At 36.2% G+C, this 11,608-nt stretch overlaps 1 protein-coding gene across 1 annotated transcript; it reads left to right on the forward strand.

Annotated features, from left to right (window-relative positions):
• The first annotated feature begins 225 nt into the window (after window positions 1-225).
• LOC145764969 (uncharacterized) lies at window positions 226-4,539 on the forward strand. The gene is made up of 6 exons (XM_082576686.1): window positions 226-526; window positions 1,330-1,384; window positions 2,081-2,123; window positions 2,645-2,764; window positions 3,079-3,268; window positions 4,072-4,539. Exons 1-6 carry the CDS (start codon window positions 300-302, stop codon window positions 4,289-4,291), a joined length of 855 nt encoding a protein of 284 aa, XP_082432812.1. The 5' UTR covers window positions 226-299; the 3' UTR covers window positions 4,292-4,539.
• Window positions 4,540-11,608: the final 7,069 nt, after the last annotated feature.

Raw genomic sequence — 11,608 nt, forward strand, 5'->3', positions numbered from 1 at the left:
AATTGTCCACTCGTCGCGCACAAGCTGCAAATTATGGCTGCAAAGTGTTGTGGCCAATTTGACATCGTTTTGAAAAGAGGAACTGGCGCAATGTCAACACGCTTTGTTCCACTTGTTTGATTTCTTTTAACTGACAAAGCGGGACTTTCCGATTCGTCTCAGGTGAATTGTTGTTGCAAATTCGCGTTCTTTTCAAATGTTTGAGCGGTGGAATTATAAACGTTTGACTTTGTCAGACAACTGGTATTGGCCGTTTTTGCAAACCAAACGTATGCTTACTTGTTTTTATCACAAACGCTATGACTGAAACCAAACAGAAGGAAAATTATGGAAAGTGTTACTTGAAAGGTTTATGCTTAGCCTTTTCATTATTCGTAATCGTTGTCATCGTGCTTGTGATTTTTTCCTATCTATACTATGAATCATACTCAAAGAGGTTAAGTTATTTGCATCAGGATTTGCAATGCATGGAATGCTGCATTAGTGAAAACAGCGAGAAATACTGCGTTGAAGAATGCAAGGATAGGTAAGTTTAAATATAACCTGGATTTGTCGTATACAAGTTTACTAATTTGCTGTTGGTAGTGAAAGATTTAGTTTAAATAAACAAGAAAGCAAAAAAGTCCATTTTTGTGTCCATCTTCAAACATGCCACTGTGTGTCCTGCCAAAGACATACAAACATTCTTGAGCTCACCATTCGGCTTTGCAGCCAGCATACTGGGCTGGGTTAGAGTTAGGGTGAGGTTGTGGAATCTAAACAAACTCACTCGACTCCTCTCCGCTATGTTTGAGAAAGACTTAGAAGACGTCGGACGTCTTTCCTGTTCTGGTGGGAACCTTACACATAAGACGTAATATTTTTTTAAGGTGTCTCTCCCATTTAATGATTTTAAAAACGTGTTAGAACTGGGTAGTTTTTACACATTGTAACATCAATGTAATGCAAAGTCGAAACAAGGTAGCCTACACTCCAGGTCTATATGTTATAGTAACGAATAAGTAATTTTTTATGCATATCCTAGTAATGTTTTCTATAACGTTAAGGGTCAGGATTATGTTTTTCAATCTATTTGTTTGTCAATTCTAATGTTTGTCAATCTTTTTCAAATAGAATCATAACGAACTTGTATACACGTTATAAACGTTTCATGCAAGACGCAGTCAATGCTTGGAATCAAGTTCGAAAATAAAAGAAGAAGAACGAACTTGTTTTTTTTTGTTTTTTTTTTACTTACGTCAATGTAAATACATTATATATACAATTTTAATGATGGGTAACTTAATGCTAAAGTTTACACATTATTTGTATTTGTTTACGTTGTTGCAGAGTGCATTGCGACTGGCACAATGATCCCAATTACAGCAAAGCTAAAATCACTCAAGTAAATATTTAAACATTTGTTTATTGTTCAAGTTTTGTGAAATTGGTAGTCATTTATAAAAAGATGCATTGCAACGTAGTTTGCAACTCTGTAGTGTATAGGCTACACATTAATCATCAATCATGATTGTAAGTGTCAATCTTGCTGGCAAATAAAGTTTATTGCTTACTTCACAATGAAGATATTAACGAACTATTTTTCGCTAATATCTACATTGTGAAGTAAGCAAAGACCATGCTGCTAAACGCGAAACTCAATCTATTGCAAAGTTTACTGTGATTAGAGTTTATACAGTATATGTTTCATTAGTTTGTTTATTTGTTCCATCGGCTTCCCACAATATTACAGCTACAACTACTATATTTAGTCTTAATTTAAACAGCTAACTCTAATTAGTTGCTTTACGATAATTGCACTTCAATTTTAGTGTTGATATTTTGGTCATAATATGGCTTAATAATTTCTGTCAACATAAAACTTTTCAGATTTTTTGTTTTACAACAAAAATTGTATTTGTCCAAATTTTTGTTTGGAGAGCACACGTGACGAAATATTCCTGTAAGACCGTCTTTTGTAGGCTACAGCTGAGGCCTAATACTTTACACCACATCATGCTTTTGAGATAGATTTAGCACAAGGCCAAAGTGTTATAGCCTAAGCCACTACCAACACTACAATTTTAACAATGTTTTGTAGGCTGTGGAAGATATCCTGAAACAAGGCGATCACATTTCACTAGGTAAGTTAGTAAAAGACTTAGATAAATCATACGCAGCAGCGTTGACAGGAGTCCATGGGAGTAGGCTACTATAGCATCCGGGATAATTTTAGGTGCCTGGAATCTTTTCAAATGCCCAGAAACTTGAAGAAATCAAAGCTTATTATTTTGCTGCAATGCGTATGCTTCAAATCTAATTTTAGAGAAAACGCTAGCCTTTGAGTAATAACAACAAGAAAACAAACATATAGAATTTTAATTATAAGCCTAAACTAATACTGTATAGTTTGTGCGCTGAGACTTAGCAAGCGTCTTATTGCATGCTTAGCTGATGTGGTTTTCCGGTCGATTAATGCAAATCTTAAGCAAGCAGACATGTCATTTGGATAGCTCACCTGGACTTAATGTAAATAAAAAATATTTGAATGTCTTCTTTACACGCTTATGTGTCCTACATGTGGTTAAAAACTAGACTATCTGGCTAAAAAAAGTTGTACATCTGCTTTTAGTTATTCTGTTAGCGTATGATTTATTGTTTTAAGACATGAACGATGAAAAGCAAATGAAAAGAATTAAGAAACAACTCAAAGAAGAGATCCTTAAACAAGACACTCCATCAGCTCACTTGGTTGTGGCTAACACAGGCACAAAGTCGAGAGAAAGTAAATAGCTTTTGTTTCAATGTTGTTGATAGGCTAGTTAGCCTTTTGCTATTGTGTTGTTTTCTGAATCTTGCATGACTTTCTACGAAAGAAGGGCCACTTTACCAAGGACCAGAATCGTCTGCAGAATCATTGGATTCAGTAAATTGTGTCATTTTGTTTATGAGCAACCGTATTGCCATAAGTACAACTACTGTAGGTCTGTAGCCTAGCCTATATTACGTGCCGTAAAACGTTTGTTGAGATAAAGCTTAAAGGGAGCCTAAACAAACAATTGATTTTACTGTTGTTATAATTTTAGCTCAATTTTGCAGAAAGGAAAACTCAAAGCAATCATGTAACATGGCAGTGGAGGGACGGAGCAGGCGAAGCCTTCAATACAAAATTGTCAAACAAACATGCTTTTTATTTCAACCAAACAAATGGAAAACTTACTATAGATGTGTTGCAAAGTGGACAATACAACTTGCAAATGCACACTACCTTTATCGCAGGAAATCTAAGGTATTAACAGAGGCTATTGAAAACGGGAGCACCTCAAGTCTAGCCTTTAAATTTAACCCCTCTCCTATTAATTTATTTGTAGGATAATTAACATAATAGTCAAATTTAGTTCTATCTTAAAATGTAGTGCTTTTTTCATTTTATCATTTGCAATTACGCTTATTATAAACCAAGAGTCAAAAATCCTTTTATGAACCTCGCCTTAAAACTTGATATGGTTTAGATCAGGGTTTCCCAAACTGTAGTTTGCGGACCATTGATGGTCCGCGACGACTGCACAAGTGGTCTGTGGCGATATGACAAGAAATCAAAGTCACACATGTACGACTGTAGGCTACGTTATACAGTACTTACCCTGTCAAAGATAATTGCCGCAGTTCTTTACAACTGAAATGATTTCGAAAGCTTTTGCTATCCAGTATCGTAAATCTTACTTGTTGCACCTTCGTTGCAGTTAAAAAGTTGTTTACGAAAAATTAGTGATTCGTGGCCCAAAAAATTTCACAAATAGTGGTCCGTGGCCCAAAAAAGTTTGGGAAACCTTGGTTTAGATTAGATGTTTGTAGCGGCCTTAATTTATATGTGGTATAGTATAGTAGCCTGGAGTTTGCAGCCTAAACATGACTTTTTCAAACTTCATACGACCTTTTAATCGACGTGGGTTTCCTTTTACTTTAAATGAACTATTTTACTTTTACCAAAACACGAACTCTCGTTTTTAGATGAAATACTTCTATTACAGCGTTACATGATACAACCGTTTGCATTAATGTTATAAAGGCAATGCTTTTTGCATTATTTAGAAGCCATAAAGTGAAACAAAAGCTCTACAGGAAAGAAGACTTTGAGCATCCCATTTTGAAGGAGTGCAGAGAGTTCTCAACAAAATATTGCACGCTTGAATCTTCAGCAGTGATGACCCTGGATGAAAACGATCAACTACACTTCGTCTATCACTCGCCATCTAATGTTGAAATTAGCGCAAAAGAATCTGACACTTTCATCAGTTTGTATATGATTTGATGCTCTATTTCTATACGGCTGCATTGACATTGTCTGCTTCGTAAAGGGGCGAAGAGCATCGCATTCCGCAATGGATACAGCGCTCTATAAAAACAACTAAACAAACATTATTATGCAACTATTATATAGCCTAACTAAATGCACTTTTTTTGTAGTTTTTGCGCATTGATTTTTTATTATATATTGACTTTTTTATCGCAATTACCGTATGGCAGTTATCTGTAAAACATTTAAAAAATGCAAAGTGATGTGATGTTAGTGATTTTACCAGGAACACTATTGTGTAGGCTAATTTAATATTAGTAACGTAGCTTGTAGGCTACATAATCAGAGATAATAAACCTGAGGCAACTAGTTAAACAAAAGCTTTTCAATAAGAAGGATCGAAGCACGTTTTGTGGTTGGAAAATTATTACCCATGTGAAACTCTTCAATGACTGCGGTAGAAGAAGGAGAATGAAAAGAAGGCCTAAAATAAGATGGAGAAACTTTCTATAGAGCTAATCAGTAGCATTGACATGGAAGGTCCAGGGATACTTTTAGACCCTAGCCCGGGATAAATTTAGGAGCCTGTGAGCTTTTTAAGAGGCCAGTAAACTTGAAGAAACCACCGCGTATTCTTTGGATATAATGTTTTTTTCTTAGAAGTGTCTTGATCTGGCGCCCGAGGATCTCATTGGTACAAGGCCTAAGTTACCCTCTCAGCGTTCATGGGCCTAATACCTATGGAAGCTGAGAGATTAAAAAGGATGTCTAGTTGTCTACAAAGCCTACTCTAGAAATCTAAATTTGTGTATTGTAATGGAAAGTTACAGCATAATAAACTTAAATCTCTAAATCAGCAATTCTGTTAGTCATTTCTCTGCTTTTGTCACGAGTCCCAGCAACTTCACTTTTTTCTGGCCTCAAAAGGAGAATGAGATAGTCTAGGCCTACATAAGAATGGCAGAATATAGACTAGAGAATTTGCAGAAAAATTAGAAATGAGTTAATTTTGCGTCTTTCCGTTTCTTGCTGGGCTACTTGGATTACAGGTTTTCTAAACAAAAATATTCAAATGTACTCAGCTGCACCTCTATACGCCTGCATAGACACTGTCTGCTTTGAAAAGCGCTGAGGAGCAACGCATTCTGCGATAGATACAGCGCTATGTAAAAACAAGCATTATTGTTATCATATAATTACCCAGACTGGTTTCATGTTGGCTCAACATTTGTTGATGTTGATTTGAACTGTAGGCTACTTCTGAAAAGGCAAAAAATGAAAACAAGTTTTAAATTCCAAATTTAAGGAAGTTTTAGTCCTTTTAACCTGGAAATTGTTCCGATGAAAATTATTACATGTTGAAAAAACCTTATTGTATGAAAAATCTATGCAAACCTGTATGAGATAAAACATGATAGGCCTACCTGAACTCTATCTCACAGGACATTTGATTTTCTTTTGTTCGTAGGGTTACATCCAGTGGTTGAAGATTTAGATTAAATGGACGGGAAGGCAATCTTTGTCCACCTTCAAGCATGCCTTTAATTGTCCTGCGAAATACATAGCCGCATGCTCTTGAGCGGAGTCGAACCGGCGCCCTTTCGAGTGCCGTACAAGAGCTTTTACCACTCAGCTATGAAGCCGACAGTAAATTTGAATGAAAATGATATTATCAAACTGCAAGTGGACACCTGCCACTTTTATCGGACATCCCAACTTTTCAAAAATTTACCAAATTCTCACAATAAAACTCTGGCAACTACTAAAAAAGATAATCGGGAATTCGATGCATCTGTAGGCATGTGTTGATACACATACTTGTCCTAGCTACTTTTTGCATGTTGAACAAGATTGTGTGGGCGTTTTTAATGTTTACAGAAACAAGAAGGAGGACTCCTTTAAAACTTGGCAGTTGATTACGATTTAAAAGCTATCAACTTTAGAGCCTGGGAAGGAGCCCAAATGGCTCAAACAAACAAAACAGTTGAAAGCATTAACTTTATGCTAAGTAGGCTAATCAGAATATACAGATAAAACCAAGCAACCACACGGCTTTTAACATCATACATTAGAGTCTAATGTATGATGTTAAATGCCGTGTGGTTGCTTGGTTTTATCTGTCTACGGTTAAAGAAAGTTACCTCTCTACCAAAATTGTACAATGAGAATATAATTTGCAAAAAGTCATTTTTTTGGTATCCATGTGCAAAGCGTTGTAACCTCACCAGTGGCTTGCTTAATGAATTAACACACAGATTTAATGTAACAATTTTCTGAAAGAAAACAAGGTCAGCTTTCTTCATATTGTGAATATTAAAAAACTCGATAAAAAAAAAAGTTTTTTGAAAAAGACGACTTTTGCAGAAAAAAATAGCTTTTGCAGCATGAACAGTATAATAATAATAATCATGTTTTATTTGCGCTAATCGCGGCAACATACAAGACAATGCAATCACAAAATCAAGTTCACATAATCTAAAAAGGTAATTAGCTTAGTAGTATGTCGTGTGGTTGTTCCGACATTTTTACAGCCACAAACTTACCAGTATGATTTATGCGCAAATTCAGATGTTCAATCTACATATAGTAGACTCGGAATGAAAGAAAATCCATGCAAGCTTGAAAGAATCGACAAACGCATCTTCACTTGTAACCCAGACAGCAAGTCAAGCGCCTTTTACATTGATTCAACGTCTGCAGACTGAATCAATGTCAATATATAGTAATGCTTATATAGTCAATATATAGTATATTTAGTCAATGTATAGTAGTAGATCTCTATTTGCCTGGCATTTGTTTTATTTGCCTTTTTTGTGATGTATTGTTTTAATACTTTCTATTGTTAGCCTATATTTTTTACTGTTCTTTTTTGACCCCATGCTATTTTGTTTTCACACAGAGTAAAAAATAAGAACAACTCAGAAATCAGTTCGGACTTGAGAGAAAAGTCGTTCGAAATTGGAGGAATATTCGTTGGAATATCCAATACTGTTTTCTAACTAGATGTTTGTAGCTTGTTTTTGCAAAATCATTAAACCTTAGGTGCTTGTTTAAATATAAGTGAACAAAGGAACTAGTGACAGACAAGGAACAAGAATTGGGAATTTTGTGACGATGCTTGTTTTAGTTGTAATCATCCACCCATGGAGACGTTTTGATTACATTCACTCGCAATAGCGCGATAACTGATTTGGTTGAACAAACTGTCTCCCTTGGATTAGTCCACATAACATCCAATAACATCCACATAGCTGCTTGTAGCGTCCAAACGTAATGTGCGCTCATTTGCATCGAAGCAAAGTATAAATAAACTAGTTACAACAAATGAAGAACTGAAATTTTATGTCGTGTCAGTAAATTTGTTTGTCGCAACCTTTTACTACCTCATCGAATTTCATTTCACAGGTATAAAATTTCTGCTGCTTTGCATGAATCATTGTGTTGCTTAACAAAGCCTGTTTTTACGTTTGAATAGTGACAACTTTTGTCAATATGATTTGTCGCAATCTCGTTTAACAAAGGTTTCAAGGTTTGAATTGAAAACAAAACTCACCAAGTCATTCAAGAATCATTGCAAGGTCACTTGATGTTTGAAAACAAGAACTCTCAGAAAGTTACAAGATGAGAACAGCAGACTATGACGACTTTACTTTAGCCATTTGAGAACCACTGAAAACACAAGGTTATTTCTGCCTGATGGTTTTCCGTTTTTCACAGTTTGACCTAATGGTTCTCCAAAAGGCAAATGGGAAGATTAAATATTCGTCTATTTGTGTTCTGAATGTTTAATGCAAATCTTCATCACTTGGGAAGCAACTGATTCAACTACAGCTATAGCCTACTTATTTGCTATTTTCTATCTGTTGTGAAGCTGTAGGCTTGTGCAATGTGTACAACTGTGTTACTATCTGTGCAGTCATAAAAGTCGAAAATAAACAAGGGTTTCCCTTTCAGTTCTTACCAATTTTACTATTTACATCAAGCTAAGACTATAATATTTGATGGGCTGTTCTTGAAAATTTTGTTTGAACAAATTTAAATTGCACCATTACTCCATTAGGCTATATTTACAATCCTTTTATATGAAACAGCTGTCAAGAAAAAAAGGTACCATCTTTATTTTTGTAAATTTGACCGTGCTAACTGATGGAACTACGTTACGCATTGATACTCACAGACGAAACTACGTTACGCATTGATACTCACAGACGAAACTACGTTACGCATTGACACTCACAGAGAAAACTACGTTACGCATTGATATTCACAGATGAAACTACGTTACGCATTGACACAAACAGACGAAACTACGTTATGCATTGACACTCACAGACGAAACTACGTTACGCATTGATACTCACAGACGAAACTATGTTACGCATTGATACTCACAGACAAAACTACGTTACGCATTGATACTCACAGACGAAACTACGTTACGCATTGACACTCACAGACGAAACTACGTTACGCATTGACACTCACAACCCCCCCCCCCCCCCTATATAAGCAAATAATCTGTTAACATCTCTTTTATGAGCATCCAGTTGTATGTGGCGTCACAACGAGTTACGTCACATATCACAAAGTTGTTTCCAAATACTCATCTTTGCATAAATTTTGGGAAACAGTAACGTATAGCCTACTTTTCGGTATAACGACCTCAGCCGCACCTGAGTTGTTTCAATTAAATCAAGCACACCCATAAATTAAAATGCTGTGACGCCTATTTGCATTTAAATTTATTTTTGTACTTATTACGTGGCAACGCAATATACATATTTATGCACACTCACCACAATACATACGCAACAAAAATATTGCACAAATTAGCCATAATAAAACAAACAAATTTAATTAGTTGTTTGAATTATTCCACGTACTTTGGAACCAGTAAAGCGTTTACAATATTACTTCAAGTCGAAATAAATTCAAAGCAGGTTTTTTTGCAATGTGACTGCACTGAATAATAATTTATAGCTTAAAATGACTGCACGTTATTTATTTCGGCATAAAGCAATTTTGAACTTATTACAATGAAATATTGAAATGCAATGGCTTGCAGCAATGTTTGAGCAAATATACTGTACAACATGTTTGATGTATTGTTGTTGACGCGTAAGCTAGATTTCGACGATTTTCGTAAAACAAAGTAGGTCAATATGCTATGCATTAAGTCTATATCTGTCTAGTATTTTTTCTCTTATATTTGCTTTTGATTTTTTTCTGATGTAATGTTTTTCTGATTTTATTATGATAACTTCTATTGCTGTTTTGGGCCAATAGTATTTCGTTTTTAAAATAGAGTGCAAAATAAGGCTACATATGTGGCCAACTTTGTGGCCAACATTTTGGGCCAATAGTATTTCGTTTTTAAAATAGAGTGCAAAATAAGGCTACATATGTGGCCAACTTAAACATTAGCGGAAAATTCGTTTGAACTTTGAGAAATTTCCATCAAAATCAGAGGAAAGTTCTTTGGAATATCCAGTGTTGGTTTCTAAGTAGATGTTTGCAGCTTATCCTTGTACAATCAAGAGATGTTATTTGAGTAAAACAATTTGAATATAAGTAAAAAGAGGTACCAGTAATTCAAGAGGAGGAACAAGAACTGTGGCATTGTTTGTCCCAACAAAGTTTAACTTACTGTTAAGTGTTAAGTGTTCATTCATAGCTTGTCACGCCAGTGTCGGAGCCAGGTAACTGCACTGTTTGTGATGTTTTTGAGGTCGTTGTCTGAAAATATGAATGACTTACTGTTAAATGTTTACACATGGTGACGTTTTGATTGCTTTCAGTCGTGGCTCCTGCTTGTTTACTTTTCACCTTTTTTGTGTACCTTATTTCAATCAGCTTATTGTGTATTGCGTCAATCAACATTGTGTTGAGTCACCACGGTACCTTTTGTTTGTAGAAGAAGATAAATATGTTTTCTATTTTCAGCTCTACTAGGCCTACGTTCATTAATCAATAATCGTTACAGTATTCACAAAGCATTAAATAAAAGTCGCGGTGAGGAATTAATTAATTATTGGAAATTCTGTTCGCTGAATTTCAATTTGCGCCACAACGCCATATTTATAAACCAAAAAAGAAAAAAATTACGACCTGTTTTTGTAAACCGTCCGTTCTGACTGACAAAACCCTTTGGTAAAAGTTGCAAGATTTTTAACAACCTAGGAGAAAGGAAAAAGCTGCCATTTATGACTCTGTTTGAAAACACTCTTTTTTATTGTAGTCCATGCAAAATGTTGTAATGTTTTGCATGACGAACTTATTCTACGTAATAAAGAAAGCTGTGGAAAAACTGTAGAAGACGATTGGAAGTTGTGGAAGACGATTGGAAGCTGTGGAAGACAATTGGAAGCTGTGGAAGACGATTGAAAGCTGTGAAAGGCGATTGGAAGCTATGGAAGACGATTGGAAGCTGTGGAATACGATTGGAAGCTGTGGAAGAAGACGATTGGAAGCTATGGAAGAAGACGATTGGAAGCTGTGAAAGACAATTGGAAGCTGTGGAAGACGATTGGAAGCTATGGAGGAAGACGATTGGAAGCTATGGAAGACGATTGGAAGCTGTGGAAGACGATTGGAAGCTGTGAAAGACGATTGAAAGCTATGGAAGACGATTGGAAGCTGTGGAAGACGATTGGAAGCTGTGGCAGACGATTGGAAGCTGTGGAATACGATTGGAAGCTGTGAAAGACGATTGGAAGCTGTGAAAGACGATTGGAAGCTATGGAAGAAGACGATTGGAAGCTATGGAAGACGAATGGAAGCTGTGAAAGACGATTGGAGCTGTGGAAGACGATTGGAAGCTGTGAAAGACGATTGGAAGCTGTGGAAGACGACTGGAAGCTGTGGAAGACGATTGGAAGCTGTGGAAGATGCAATACCAGTCGCTTAAAAAAATATAAAACGATAAAAATGATAGCTATGTGCTTCTAGTATTACACATGATGTTCGCCCTTCGTTTCCAAAGATGGCCAATGAGACTGAAATCAAGATTTTTTGGCTTGTTGATCCAGAAACATGACTTGTGCGTGATTTTGTTTTAAGTGAAGGAGGGTTGTGCAGGACTTCAACCTCACTCTCTTGTCTCAGGCTTCAGGGTCCAATGGCAAGACATGGTCAAGACGATTGGGTGAAGCATGAGACGCAGCAGGATGACCATAACGTCTACGTGTCACGTCATGCTCTTGGACACGTCCTGCAACTGTGATACTGGGTGGTGCCTTCCTGTCCGTTGAGCTATATTCAGTGATGAGCTTCTTCCGCACAGTCTGCCACACATCCAGGTTTGAATAAGGTGAAAAGCCGGAGTGGTGTTAT

This window comes from Aplidium turbinatum, chromosome 2, assembly GCF_918807975.1.
Source record: "Aplidium turbinatum chromosome 2, kaAplTurb1.1, whole genome shotgun sequence".
NCBI lineage: Eukaryota > Metazoa > Chordata > Ascidiacea > Aplousobranchia > Polyclinidae > Aplidium > Aplidium turbinatum.